Here is a 13,874-nt window from a genome sequence, read left to right as displayed (position 1 = left end):
GCTAGTAGCGTCGTGACTGCTGCTGTGAAGAGTTGTTGATCCCGCACAGGGGGCTGTTGGCAAAGGCGGCAAGGGGAGTGGCAAGGGAAAGGGCAAGGGAAAAGGCGCTTTCCACGAAGCCCCTAGGCCGGGACGCTTCAGATCGGTCAATAAGGGCCCGGGCTGCGACAGTTCACTAGAGCGGGCGTCCAGTCGTGTGTGGACATTCCTCGACGAACAGGGAGCTCCTGAGAAGGCTCGAGGGTTCTTCCTTTCGGGCTGTTCGGCTGCCTCAGCGATCGAGGCGGTCCGGAACGCCACTACGTTGGATGAGGCACGGGACATCGCTCTGGGCAAAGACCAAGAATTTACGTCATTACCGTCGTTAACGGTGCTAGAAAACGGTGTCACTTCCTGGGTCCAGCGAGCTACTGTGGACGGAAGGATCGGCGACCTCATGCGGAGATTGCTTTCCATAGCCGACCTCGACGACGTGCTAGCAGGCCGTGTCCCTTCACTTGAAGCTGAGAGCCTGGCCGCTGGCGCACGCGATGGAACTTATCGGAATGTATCGGCCTTTGCCAACGCTCAGATTCGTAGGATTGTAGAGAGCGCGACAGACGCCTATGGTGTGGGAATCTCGAGGAGGCCTAGGAGTAGGTCTAGAAGTCCCCGACGGAACGAGTGGCGAGGCCACGACCAGGGTTGGGGTAGCAGTCCGGAGCCCTACAATAACTGGCAAAACAGCTGGCAGCAACCTCGACAGTCGCCTGCATCGTTTCAAGGGAGTTGGTCCCAAGCCGGCCCTCAGGGGTACCAGCAAGGCTATGATGGGGCCTGGACCGGCGAACGATGGTGAACAATCTGAGTAGTAGACGAAGACGAGGGCTATCTATCGATCTCCAGCGGATCTACACTGAATGCTGATTACATTTCCGCGCTCTATTGATGTTGCGTAGTAGCAGTAGTGAATTGAGAGGGAGGGGTACTGTTGGTCCATAGTTCTGTGCTAACCTATGGTGCCCCCCTCCGCAGGTCCTTTCTAAGCATCGTTATGGGCATCTACCTAGTAGGCTGGGTAGGTCCATGTAAACTCTAACTGAGCTTAAGGAGGATAGTCCTTGGCAGTTGTGACGGTACTATGGGGACAATCTTAGATGGAATCAGCTCAGAGTTTCTGCGGATGGTCTACGATGGGCTGTGACAATTGTGATCAATGTGGGAAGATGTGCATATGGTGAACTACATGTGTTGATGATAATATGAAAATTCTGAGGAATTTTTCGGGATGTGTTATTCATTTCTGTACATTCCTACTGGAATTCGTGGGTGAACTTCTTAGTAATAAAATAAGTAATGAAATTTCCCTTAAAATTAGTAATTACTTTCTAGTTAGTAATAAAAACTCCTGAACTCAGCTGAGGAATTGGAACATATATACCAACACTGCTGTTGATTTACTCAATGGTCGCGACCCAGGTGGCCAGCAAGTTGATCGCTCTCTGGTTTACCCTCCTCACTGTATCATAAGCATTATCAGGCTGAGGCGTGGGGCAATTACGGTCGGGCTCCTAGGGCGCACCTCCCTATGGAAGCGGAAGATTGGTGACTTACATTGTTGCTGCCTCGGACCGCGGTGCATCCCATGATGTCGTTTTTCGATGCTCTGTTCGCCATCTGCAAGAGCCTTCGACCTATTGCGGGGAAAGCCGCCTTAATAGATACAGGCCTTGCGCGAGTAGCACATCCGACCAAGTGTCCTTGTTTGTCGCCTCAGCCCGTCCCCACAGTCGAGGCATCGCTACTACCAATCAGAGGGTATACCCCTCACGACATGCCCTTCCTCTGGGTGTCACCGTAGACCACTCAATACAGCTGCGGTCAGAGCTCACAGCACCTGTCGAGGGCTCCTCTACGTGCCATGAGCCCAGGATGACCGACCCATGTGCCACGGCTTCGCCAATTGACCGTAGTCACATCGCTAGTCTCAACCAAACCAGCCTTTCGTTGGTCTCTGCGAGGGTTCGTTCCTTACAGGGATCAATTCGTCCTTCATTTTTCATGTCCCCCAACGTTTCACAGACTTCCATGACCACACCAAGTGCAGCGTTGAAGCGAGCCTACATAGCCCTGGGCAGCAACATGGGCGGCCGTGCTCAGAATATCCACCAGGCTCTCAAATGCATAGCCTCCGATGGATTAGGTGAGCTCCCTTATGAATAGGAATCTTGGTGTTCGCGCGCACGCGGAAGATTTTTGCTAGCATTAGTCGTCTCTCGCCTTAGGTATAGTATCAAACACGTCATTCCTATATCAGACTAAGGCTCAGTATGTTACTGACCAGCCCGATTTCCTCAACTGCGTGCTGTCACTGGACACAGCGCTGCCCCCTCATGACTTACTCGCTAAGCTCAATGAAATCGAGAACAAGATGGGCAGGGTGAGTCCTCTTCGGCCGCTCGAGTATTGAACAATCGTTGGAGAGATAGCAGCATGGAATAACAACTATATCGTCTCTAAAATATGGGGGTTTCGGGTGTGAGAATGCTCTTCCATATAGGTCCGAACTCTACGTTATGGTCCACGGCCGATCGACTTGGACATTCTCCTCTATGGTAATGACGTGGTGGACACTCCGGACCTCAACATACCCCACGAGCGCATGCACGAGCGGGATTTCGTCCTAGCACCTTTGAGGGATCTGCTACCGGCTCAGTGGAGCCATCCGGTCCTCGCCAGGACCTTGGGTGAACTGATCAGTTCATTACGAACTATGGAGCAGTGTCACAGAGTCCTCCCTGTGGGGAAAGACCGATTGCTGGATTGGGATGCAGGCAAGACTTTCATAATGGGCGTCTTGAACGTGACTCCGGACTCCTTCTCGGACGGTGGTCTATACAACACTGTAGAGAAAGCAGTGAAGCATGCAAGAACGCTGATGGAAAGTGGCGCCGACATCCTCGACATCGGTGGGGAATCCACACGGCCAGGCACCAACAGCTTGCAGGCTTTGGACGTTAGTGAAGAGCAGGCGAGAGTCTTACCAGTCATCAAGGCCGTTCGAGAGGACTTGGGTGACCATGTCCTGTTGAGTATCGACACACGTAATGCAAGTACAGCACGGAAAGCAGTCGAGGCGGGCGTTGATATGGTCAATGATGTCTCGGGTGGCCTCTGGGATGAGAGTATGTTGCCTACCGTAGCCGAGCTTGGTGTACCCTACGTCTGCATGCACATGCGTCCCCATGGTCAGGCAGAATATCCAAACGGTGTCGTTAACGAAGTCCATGAAGTCCTGACTACTCAAGTGAATGCTGCAATGAAGGCTGGCATCCCCCGCTGGAACATCATAGTCGACACCGGGCTCGGTTTCGGCAAGTTCGCCAACCACAACTTCCAGTTGCTGAGGCACTACAAGGAAGCTCTTCCCACTACCCTCTCCAGAGTGCCATGGCCTTCCCTGAGCGGTCCGTCACGCAAGAGATTCGTTACTGACCGTAATGACCCTCCAGAAGACATCTGGGACATGGCTGCGTTTGGCACGGGCGCTGCTGTTGTTGCCTCCATAGAGAAAGGCGCCAACATCGTTCGAGTGCATGACGTTAAAAAGATCCAGCGAGTGTGTATGGTAGCGGACAAGGTCTATAGAGTTCCCGACGAAGAAATCGGAGTCGAGTAATGACTGAATGCTTCCGAAAGTCTCTACCTAATTTTAGCTATAAATTCCAGCGTTCGGTGTATCTCCTCTTTTCCCCATCTATCGAGGGTTTCGTTGTCATTATTCCCACACTCTATCTGACCTCTCTAAGTCTCGTCATACCAATTCAGCATAGGGACCCGAATCAATCCGTTCCAATGTTAGAGGTGTACAATAATCGATCTTGACCGTATAACGAACTACTCAACGCATACCATCTCTCGACGAAGAACAGTGAATTGGAACACAATGGCTATATGAACAGTGGTTAACTTGGGGGATATGCTTCTCATATGAGCGGCTTCAATGGGCTACCGTGACCAACATGGCCGCGCTGGTCCAAGAAGAGGATGTCTCCCTGAACTCCTGCATCTGCCGAATGCTCTGAGGTAATTCCCAATGAACAGTTGACTGAAATTATTCTACCAAACTTACTCTCTTGCTCTGCTATCTTGTGAACGCAGTCCATGAGCAGGTTGTCAACAAAATCGTCACCGCAAAATCCGTCAACATCTTCCGGGTCCTCGATTTTCGCCGCTGAAACGCCACCAGTCTTCGCCATTTCTCCACTCCACGAACTTACCATCTTGTAACCATTCCACTACACGCTGAGTTACAGGATGCTCTATGCCTCTCGATACTGTACTGGCATGCAAGGCCTCGGTCAATGTTGACTGGGCTAGCTTCTTATGCTTCAACGCCACCTAGAGAGAGAGAAACTCCATCGAGTTAGCCTTGGACTTGACCTTACATAGGTGGCGCCGAGATCGCAGAGGGCCTGTGCGGTAACCGGGGAGGTCCTACCGAATTCTTGGCTCATTGACTCCACAACTTCCGTGTAAATTTGACGACATTCATCGAGCCTGTGTAAAAAAGACTACATGAAGATTCAACTGGAGCTTTGCGACCTACTTGCCCTCCTTTTGGAGTACCCCTGCCAAGTTGCTCAGACATACAGCGATTTGGGGATGGACGGGTTTGCCAGCAGAATGGTACTTCACTCTGAACAATAATAATCCTCCCCACACAAACTAGACCCTCGAGCCTACGTGTATGTGAGCGCTCGTAAAAAATCTGAGCGAGCCTTGTCAAGATGGCCCTGTTGGAGCTGCAGTGCTCCTCGAATATTCATGGGCACCGCTAGCTGGATGGCGTTGGGCCCATACCTATGTAGCACTACAGCAAGAATAGAGCAATCTTGATTATACTACAATGCCGTTTTGAGCTCAATAGATCGGCTAACGTCGGCCTTTCCCTCCTCAGTGAGCTCTAGATTCTGACACAGTTCGCCCAGTAAATCCAGAGTCTCCGCAATTTCCCGTTTGTGCATAGTGTACCTTGAGTTGAACATGTTACAAAACTTCCGACCATCCTCTCACAGCAGTACTTTTTCATGAGAATGGCAAGGCCTTTGTCTGCAGCCTCCTTCGCCTCCTGATAGGCCCCCAACTGCTTCAACACGAAAGCACTGTTGAGATAAGCAGCAGCATACCGCTGATGCTGCTGACGACGGAGGCTCTACTCCAAATGATCACAAAATGTCAACAAGTGCCGTAGACGTACCTTATTAGCATCCTCCTCGAAGAGCTCGATGGCTTTGTTATTCGCGATCAAGCAGTTTTTTAGACTTCCCTCCCCAAATGCCTTCATGGCCTCGTCCATGTGCCTGAGATGAATTTCTAGTGCTGTACAAACTTATTCATGTTGCTCTGAGTGACGCTTTGTGTATGAACTCGCCTATAGTACTTCTCAATAGTGAGCAAAATCTCGGGTTCGTTCTGGCTTGGTGCCTTCGTGGTGAAGCTCCTGGCCGCCGTCCGCACGGTAGGAACAGCAAATTTTGCACCGACAAATGGAGGGGGAGTTCGCGAGAGAGCTGCTCGTGGAACCGTCCATGCGAGCCGAAGGAGAGGAGAAATCTCAGAGCGGAACATAGGGGAGAAACTACTACGCTGAATAGATCCGAATGATACTCAGCGCACTTGAATTGGCCCGAAATAAATTCCGGAAAACGGCGGGGTGCTCGGTTCGAACCTCAGACCTTCAAGAGCGCAAGATCCACCGATCGGAATGTGGACCTCGCGCGCAATTGTTAGGCATCTAATCACAGTCTTTCGTTGTTTGCATGGCCGACTCGTCTCCTCCTCACCTGCCCAAGGACCCTTCAGCATTGAATGTGAGTCGGACTACCCATGCGTGCTGCTATATCACTAATTTTACTGACTGTCAACTTTCATAGAGGAACCGCATCATAATCATCAGCTTTAGGTTATACAAAATGTAGCCGATTCGAGCCCTGCATCCCCAAGCTCCGCCTCAAGCTTGGGATCTCGTCGAGGAGAGCATCATGACACCGATATCGAAGATTTACCTCGTTCGGCTTTCGGAATTCCTCTAATGGAAAGTATGTGGATTTATGCCTAGCCCGAAAGATCGCTTTCTCAGCTTCAGACCTACCGCCTCTCCCAACTCGATCGTCTCCATTAGAATCGCCGGCCGACGCTCGGCGGAAACAACAACGAAGAAAGAAGAAGAAGCCTCTCCGTGATCAGGTCCGGAGGCACCAGTTACTTCGGGCCGAGCCGGTCGTGAGTGCAACACATCCCACATGGTTCGATGTTGCCCCTTCTAGGCCTTCCAACCATCAGAATCGAGCTCTCCTGGTGAAGCTAGAACTGCCCGATGCCCGAATAAGTGTAAATTCTCACGAGCGTCTGTCTTTACTAAAGTCATGCTTTTTAGGCTCTACTTGTGCAGTTAGCCTCGACGAGTTATACGAAGCGAACTCCGAGGCGGTGGCGGTTGCAGTCGTTGTGTCTACCACCCTAGCTGCTGCCGCTGGTGAGAGTCTATCTGGGAGTCTTAGGCGTACACATTTTCTCCCTCTTTAGGTGCCCTTTTGTCTCCCGTCCTCGTTGGTATTGCAATCACAGTTGGTGGATCGGCCGGCATACTTTTCCTAGTTCGATCCCCGAGACTCAATCCCCGACCCAAGTCATCCGGGGAGTTTTTGTGATTTTTTGTTGTGCAACTGAAACGGTTCCTGCGTCTGCATATGCAGAGCTCAACCGTGTACACGCATGAACTCCTTTGTCCGCTTACGGTAGCTGTCATGTTGTCGAGTTATGCACCAACTTGGGTGATGAAATAAACGGCAACAAACTTATAATACTACTGTGTTGTTAATATGATGATGCATTTTTTGTACAATGTGGAACAGTCGGAACAAAAAGGTTGAAATAATCGAAATCTGTGCATCGGACGACTCCATTATATCACGCGGATTCCACACGGAGCACCTCGGGATGAACACTCATCTCGCACGGCTCTTACTAGTTCATACGGGTTGTGACTCTCGATAACACAATCGATTGAAATGGACAGAAACGAGGAAAATGTGGACAAATAGTAATTCACGTTCAATATTGCACACAGTGTTGGGTAAACGATCACAGCTTCCACGGGCCTAAACCACTGCGGATATCCCCTAAGTCTCTCATTCGGTGGGCAAAGTCTTGGAAGTCGGAGCTGGCCTGAGGCAAGTACACTCATAAATCCACCTTAGAATCTACGGAATCCTGAGTTTGTGGGCACACAGTAGGACCAATGGCCTGTGTCGTAGCTCCACACATGGCGCGCGAGATCCTTCATAACGTGTTCATCAATAATCAGACAGTAGCTCGCGCCTTGTAAAAGAAGCTTATATATTCGGTTCATGAATACTCAAGCACGAGTTTGAGTCCAGATTTTCGAGTGCTACTCGCTGGTAAGCGTGTTAGTTCAGTGGTGTTGGAAGAATAGCCCAGACTTACTCGTATTGTCTTCTGTCCTACAATGCTCTGTCCAATCGTCCGCTGAGCGGCGGTGAGATAGTCGCCAACCACTGTGCCTTGAACTCGTGATGTCCAGGTCTGGATAGGAGAAATCGAAGCGAAATCAGTGCGCGTGCATGAGCCTACCTTGCCACGTTCCTCAACAGGTAGAGTGAGCCACTGGGCAAGGGCCAGTGAGCCGCCCGCTAAAACTGGTATTAGAACTCCACCGTAGACAAGATACTTCAGTGAGACCTAGCACGCACAGCGAAGAATGACACTTGCATGGCAGTGACACTCGTAGGCTTACGATGCGGTTGAGGAGGACGTCGGGGCGTCTGATTTGATACGTAATATCGGCATACCGTCTTTCAAGTAACTTATTCATATCTGACAAACCGTTATCAGCGTCGAGATAACAAGAGGAAAGGCCTACTCTTGAATGCTCGATAACCCCACACTGCTGAGACGAGCGCTGCCAAGTCTAGAATATGTGGAGTATAGACAGCCTTAAGGCCTGCGACCGCCCGCTTCATGGGCTGACGAACAGAAGAACAGTAGGGTAGGATAGGGAGGAGAGCTCTTACGTTTGATACCGTGGGCTCGACAGCATCCTGTTCATCCTCGAACTCAATTTTATTGCCAAACTCGTCGAAGTAGCTCTTCTTGTCCAGGTTTTCACCTACGAATTGAATGAGACTCTTCGCAGCTCAAGAGCCGATGAGACGCAACTATTGCAATAATCGACTCACTCAAGAAGTGCTGTCGCCATTGTATATATCCAAGAGATAAGACCCCGCCGAGAATGCCGGTCCACACGATATCGGCCTTCTGCGACATGATGATGAGCTGTAAAAACTAAGACGACGAGTTATTCCTCCCCCAACGAAACAATCACGAGCGTTCAATCGTGAACGAGAGACTCAGGAATAAGCATATCTCGCTAAAGACCTAGAGCTCCAGCGGCCACGGCAGCGGCCGCTTGCCGGGCCGCAGCCTCCTCTAGGAATCTGTGGTAAGAGGCCGCCTGGTCGATCAGTGAGGGAGGGTCACAACGACGCCTGAACACGGCAGTGTAGCAGGGCTTGCCAGCCCGCTTGACCTGAGTAGATGTCTTCGGCGAGAGAGCAAACACGGAGTACGAACCTTCTTTCCTTCTTCAGTGTCATTCTCAATACATTTTATGCAAGGGTCTCCCGCCTGAATGAAAACGATTCGACAAGACGCGTCTAGAACTAAAGGACTGGGAAATCGGCAAGGCAGATGTAAAAGTAACCACCTCACATCAAATGAGACTAAAAAGCATCAACTAGTCCTACAAGCGAGTAATACTACTAGACGGGTATGAAGTAAGACAGCAAGCGGTTACCATCATCAGAAATCATTGATGAGATTGGGGCTTCGGAAATCGCGAAACCACTCAGAATGCATAGCATTTACGGTATAGATGTGACGAAGACAACAAATACTCACCAGTTCAGCATCGGTGACCCTCTCGAAAAGCTCATGTTGACGCTCGCCACAGTCCCTCATCCAAACGTGGAGATCCTCCACATCAGTAACGGTATACAGCAATCCACCTGAAAGCAGCTTTCATCTCTTCCACAACTTCGGCTCTTCCTTGCTACCTGGCTTCAACACATACGCGTACAGGCTCATCAAAGGGTCGTTTATGATTCTCCGTCTCCAGTTGTGCTTCTTGAAATGAGGATCGGGGAAGCAAAAGAACATCTTGTCACACGAGCCCTTTGGGAAGTAGTTGGCCAGAAACTTCATAGCGTTCGTTCGGATAACGGCGATGTTATCACCCTTATAAGGTCCATCAGAAAGTCTCATGCTACGGATCCGCTCGCCCACGTAGTTGGTCACTTGCTCTCGAATTTCCATACCCATGATGAGATTATTTGGGAATAGCGGTCCGAGAGATACCAGAAGACCTCCGAATCCGCATCCGATGTCGAGGATGAAATTGTTACGAACGGGGTGGTCGTAGATCAGCGAGGAATCGTATTCGATAGGATGATCTTTAGTATTGTTAAAGATAGTCTGTTCGCACTCCTCCCGACTCCTGTCAGTGTGAAAGTACTTGGGGAAGTGCATAGACCAGTCCACATGGCGAGGCGACACAGGGTACTGCATCAGTGGGTCGCTCAAGGGGTTACAATGGGCCTGAATGCAGAGGTGAAAATCAATCATCACAGCAAATCGCCTACGCGCTGCCTGAAGTCGGCCTTCTTGGGCTTGAACCGCTTCGTTGTGGGCTCTCCGTCCGTGTTCCGGTTGGCAAGGCTGGCCAGCGAAGACGCAGCCTCGGGCGAGGAGGGGATGGCCGGCTGACTATCTTGGTTGGTAGATGTGGGTAGCATTTGAGTGAACGTATACGTTGGTACCCAGCACGGGTCGAGCCAGTAGAAGATCCTAGGAAAATCACAGTGTCGACCGGCACCCAAACCAACCAATTCTCTTAGTTGAAACGCTTGCACTGATCGAAGAATAACAACATGATACGCTTCAATTCAACTGGCAAAAGCATGCTGCGCGAACTCAAAGTCAGCTTCCTCGAATACGATGTCCTCCTCCACCGCTTCCGAATTCTCCACGTCTTTCTTGTCGGGCTCATGCTCGCTCTCGCTCTCCTCACTCGAGGACGAGACGAGCAGCTCAGGGGGCTGAAATAAACAAACAGATGGCAATCAGTACAGTCCCAGCCGCCTACCACAGTGACATCTGCTGGCTTAGGTGGGGAAGGACACTCCCCTGCATGGACTCGTCGTACAGCAGTTATCGGCGTTGCAGGGAGAACATCCACTAGGAAATCAAAGCATGGGGATCTACCTGTGACGTGAAGGTTGCCCTCATTGATAGAGAAGCACTACCTAGAGCTTCTGTGAGGTCATAGGCCATAAGACGTCGTCGACACCGCGCCACTGAGGGGTCCACATACGCCATCTCAGAGGTCATGTACCTGACCACCTCGACCAGTGTGGGAATATATGTTGGGTTCACTCAGCTGAGCTAAAGATTCTCCTCACTACATTATTGAACTCACGTACGACTCAGAGTGGAAGTGTGCGAAAACCAACGACACTCCCCTGCAATTTCCTCAGGATGTCGTCATTGGCATCAACACATGTAGTTGACCATGTGCGTATTTTCCTACACTGGTCTCGACAAGCGACGAAGGAGCGGTGTCCACCAGACAACATTCATGCGAGTACTCGAGATATAGCGTATTACGCTCTGGCGCTGACATCCATAGCAAAGAGCTCGGCAGCCTTGGCCAGTACTGGGCACACTTGAGTCGATATGCATCCCACCTGAAAGGAGTGGTCACCACTAACCATCGACAGAGACTACCTCTAGCCAGTGTTCAGCCTCGCATCCCGTACTCATGTCCTGCAGAGCTCGAAGAACACTCCCTACTGGAAACTGGGTGTTGGGTGCCACTTTGGTACAGTTGGCAACACCGATGCCAGCGAACTCGTCCACGGTGCCGTCCTCCATCAGATTGATCTCGTGCTTCATAATCTATAAAAATAAACCAGCGAGATCAGGCCGATTATCATTACACTGTCCAGCTGGCACTACCTCCCACACTGTAAGATCCGGTCCTTTAGTGAGGCTCTCCTCAACAATCTTCAACCCTCGTCGGACTTGCCTACGGCGGATCTTCGCTGTCCGCTTCTCCTCGACATTCTACCCACATGACATGAAGTATATCAATCACTCGTGCGGTAGTCTATCCCTCGGCATCCCAAAATCACTAGAGTAGCCCGACCCTATTACCTTCAGCGGTATCCTCTTCACACCTCGCCCTACGGCTTGCCGAGTGGTCGGCACCAATTCGCCCCCTCCTTGGGTCGGCATGAATAATACAAACTGTACAACACCAAAACAGATTACTGTCGATGCCAGCACTATTTAGGCCCACACCAATGACACTATGACTGTCAAAACGGCTGTAGAACGTTCGCTTATCCTCAATAAAAATGGTCGATTCCACTATGGAAATCGCCGTCAGCCTAGCCATTTCGAAGCGATGATCAACACACTCTTATCGCCGTTGCCTCTGCATGAACCCTACATGTCGAAATATCATCATAACAGATAGTTAAAGCGAGACCCTTTGAACGATCAGTTCTCGTGGGCTCCGAAAGTGACTACTACAGAGGGAGATAACATCAGGCTTGGAGTAAACTAGCAGACTTGAGAAGTGTTCAAAGAATTATGGTCACATCATTTGACTGCTATAAATTTCTACTGAACTCGCCACCTCGCAAATATCCGACTGGAACTCAACTCTCAATAAACCATGCAGAAACATGAATACGAAAAGCACTCCTACCCTGCAGTAGAGTAGCGACGCCTGAGTAACAATAAGTAACCTTCAATTAGCATGGCGATAACACAGAGGAAGGCCAGCAAGGAAATAATTCTTCTCAGCTGACCATACGCTTCTGAAGTCATCCAGATAACCATCAAATCAGAGTTCGTTCTGACAAACTCCATTGAGTTCGACGCTCACCAACAGCCCACTACTTTATCGTCTTCTTCCTCACGCAAAATCTCCGCTTTCACGATTTTGGTCAACCTTGGGAACTCCTTAGCGAGATAAGACTCGCCTTGGATACGTGTATACGCTGAGGTAAGGTCAAGTTACCGCTACGAAATCAAACACATGCGTTACCTTGACTAGGATGGTCGCCGTACTCGAAGTTCATACGCTCAACTACATCCATGCCTTCGACCACCTTCGCCACTGGTGGAAAACTCTGATCTAAGTGGTAGTTATCACGGAGCTGAAATATAAAGCCAGCGAGTCGTGCGATATGAGCAAGCACATGAAGTGCTACGTTGATGAACAACTGTGTCGTTCGGGAGTCTTTCAGACCCGTCGCAGCGAACGAGATGAAGCCTTTGCCATTACGCTCGACGACCTCGTCATCTGGAATACCTTCGTACTTGTTTGCAATGGCAGGATCGGCCGGCAGGCCCCATTGGGCCACACTAAACAGGGGACGGTGGTTAGGCTTACGAAGCACTGAACGGTGATGCTCGAAGCTTACAATAACTCGATGGCTCTGAAGAAACGAGCTCCGTCAAAGTAATGATCGACCAGCAGCTCCTTGAAGCGCTGGTATCTATCATGAATGCAGTGGTTGAGATAGGATACCGCAGAGTAAACCACACATAACGCAGACATACCCGTGAGGAGCCCAGTCTTCGTGAGCTTCAACCACGAACCCTTCCGGCTGTGATGAGTTGTGGTTCTGTATTAACATGCGTGCTTGAAGACGCTTGCCAGCGTCAACCTGCATCGAAGATAGAGTGAACAGCAGGGCCAGAACGAGAGGGAGAGACATGAGGGATGACACTTCTAAGGGACCGGTGCAACTGTACATTCTGTGTGACCTTTCGGACGAAGTTAATGCAGTGAATGCACGAATATGAGGCAAAAGCGCTACGCCCTGGTCGCGGCCGTTTCACCAGGGCGAGCGATCATACCTTTTCACCTCACACAATCCGTCAATAACGAATAGCCTACTCAGTTAGCATGTATCTGAGTCACATCGAGTTGCGCATGCTGGAGGAGATGTACGAGGAGAGGGAGGAAAGAAGAAGGCTGAGGGAGACGCTCACTCGCGAGGAGCTCGAGCGTTTGCCACGTGAGGAGTGGGACGACAGGTTGCACACGGAGTCTTGGGAGGAACGTTATTTTAGACGTCAAAAGGAAAGACAGGAGCAGTCTAGTCTCCCTCTGCTTGCCGTCGTTGCATTGTTTTTCGTCCTCAGGTGGATATCGAGTCTGGCGGCGGAGAACATTTGAATTATTGAAATATTATGCATGCGATGATGTAGTATCGTTTTTTATTATGTTTTATAAAAGTTCTGCATTGTGTTGAGTTCTGAGTTCCTCTAGTGAGGGTTGAGATATTTTTCATCCGAAGATGGTTGTTTCGTATGCGTAGTATATTGCTCTTTCCACTGTGAAGGCTTGACGTATTATATGGTGTAGGTGATGTCACAAATCCTGATTTAGAATTTGATCCGCAACAAGCCTAGGGGCTCATGCAGCCCACTCACGGACACGGCTCGCTCAGGTCAAACTTGACTCGACTATATTGAAGTAAAAGCTGCTAGCCAATTACCTACTCATAGCCACCACAATCTCCACGGTGATCATGTTGGATGATATCTACACAGAGAAAGGTGGCAGATGATGGTTCTGAAATAACAACTAGTGAGTCATTAGTAGTGACGATCTCGAGAGTACTCATTGCAATGCGGCGCTATCTGTTGGGCGATTTGTGCGCTCCTGATGAACCGCGGGAGAACGCTTCGAGAGGCACCAGAGGGAGGAGAAGGCGTCCACCTCTAATCCCTTG

General features: G+C 50.2%; 6 protein-coding genes across 6 annotated transcripts in view; 2 read left to right on the top strand and 4 right to left on the bottom strand.

The window, feature by feature from the left end:
* Positions 1-851, top strand: part of Pmar_PMAR003742 (hypothetical protein) — a gene marked incomplete at both ends in the record, with an annotated part of 1,165 nt that extends 314 nt beyond the window's left edge. Inside the window, 2 exons of the mRNA XM_002784436.1 lie at positions 50-575; positions 640-851. Of these exons, the coding sequence (XP_002784482.1) occupies positions 50-575; positions 640-851 (738 nt within the window). The remainder of the gene's footprint in view (positions 1-49; positions 576-639) is intronic.
* A 1,188-nt stretch (positions 852-2,039) lies between these two features.
* Positions 2,040-3,658, top strand: Pmar_PMAR003741 (dihydropteroate synthase, putative; the record flags this gene model as incomplete). Its single annotated transcript, XM_002784435.1, has 3 exons — positions 2,040-2,182; positions 2,265-2,419; positions 2,540-3,658. The coding sequence occupies exons 1-3, from the start codon at positions 2,041-2,043 to the stop codon at positions 3,656-3,658; spliced, it is 1,416 nt and encodes a 471-aa protein (XP_002784481.1). The 5' UTR covers position 2,040.
* Positions 3,659-3,898: 240 nt separating this feature from the next.
* Positions 3,899-5,610, bottom strand: Pmar_PMAR003740 (kinesin light chain, putative; the record flags this gene model as incomplete). The annotated part of the gene is made up of 10 exons (XM_002784434.1): positions 3,899-4,060; positions 4,112-4,213; positions 4,260-4,380; positions 4,428-4,539; positions 4,589-4,678; positions 4,726-4,842; positions 4,888-5,013; positions 5,064-5,194; positions 5,240-5,342; positions 5,423-5,610. 10 exons carry the CDS (start codon positions 5,608-5,610, stop codon positions 3,966-3,968), a joined length of 1,185 nt encoding a protein of 394 aa, XP_002784480.1. The 3' UTR covers positions 3,899-3,965.
* Positions 5,611-7,053: 1,443 nt separating this feature from the next.
* Pmar_PMAR003739 (hypothetical protein) lies at positions 7,054-8,341 on the bottom strand. The gene is made up of 7 exons (XM_002784433.1): positions 8,241-8,341; positions 8,076-8,170; positions 7,925-8,027; positions 7,799-7,878; positions 7,636-7,743; positions 7,489-7,587; positions 7,054-7,209 (listed from the first exon to the last, which is right to left on the bottom strand). Exons 1-7 carry the CDS (start codon positions 8,326-8,328, stop codon positions 7,126-7,128), a joined length of 657 nt encoding a protein of 218 aa, XP_002784479.1. The 5' UTR covers positions 8,329-8,341; the 3' UTR covers positions 7,054-7,125.
* Positions 8,342-8,431: 90 nt separating this feature from the next.
* On the bottom strand, positions 8,432-9,899 carry Pmar_PMAR003738 (methyltransferase, putative; the record flags this gene model as incomplete). The annotated part of the gene is made up of 5 exons (XM_002784432.1): positions 9,702-9,899; positions 9,117-9,657; positions 8,962-9,068; positions 8,635-8,688; positions 8,432-8,590 (listed from the first exon to the last, which is right to left on the bottom strand). The coding sequence occupies exons 1-5, from the start codon at positions 9,852-9,854 to the stop codon at positions 8,432-8,434; spliced, it is 1,014 nt and encodes a 337-aa protein (XP_002784478.1). The 5' UTR covers positions 9,855-9,899.
* An 89-nt stretch (positions 9,900-9,988) lies between these two features.
* Positions 9,989-12,851, bottom strand: Pmar_PMAR003737 (peptidyl-prolyl cis-trans isomerase b, ppib, putative; the record flags this gene model as incomplete). The annotated part of the gene is made up of 12 exons (XM_002784431.1): positions 9,989-10,157; positions 10,205-10,323; positions 10,365-10,453; positions 10,726-10,805; positions 10,846-11,016; positions 11,077-11,184; positions 11,275-11,367; positions 12,028-12,128; positions 12,176-12,287; positions 12,342-12,495; positions 12,555-12,629; positions 12,694-12,851. The coding sequence occupies 12 exons, from the start codon at positions 12,849-12,851 to the stop codon at positions 10,005-10,007; spliced, it is 1,413 nt and encodes a 470-aa protein (XP_002784477.1). The 3' UTR covers positions 9,989-10,004.
* Positions 12,852-13,874: the final 1,023 nt, after the last annotated feature.

This window comes from Perkinsus marinus (genome assembly GCF_000006405.1).
Source record: "Perkinsus marinus ATCC 50983 genomic scaffold scf_1104296935302, whole genome shotgun sequence".
NCBI lineage: Eukaryota > Perkinsozoa > Perkinsida > Perkinsidae > Perkinsus > Perkinsus marinus.
The sequence above is the reverse complement of the archived record's forward strand: the minus strand, read 5'-3'. Positions and strand labels throughout refer to the sequence as shown.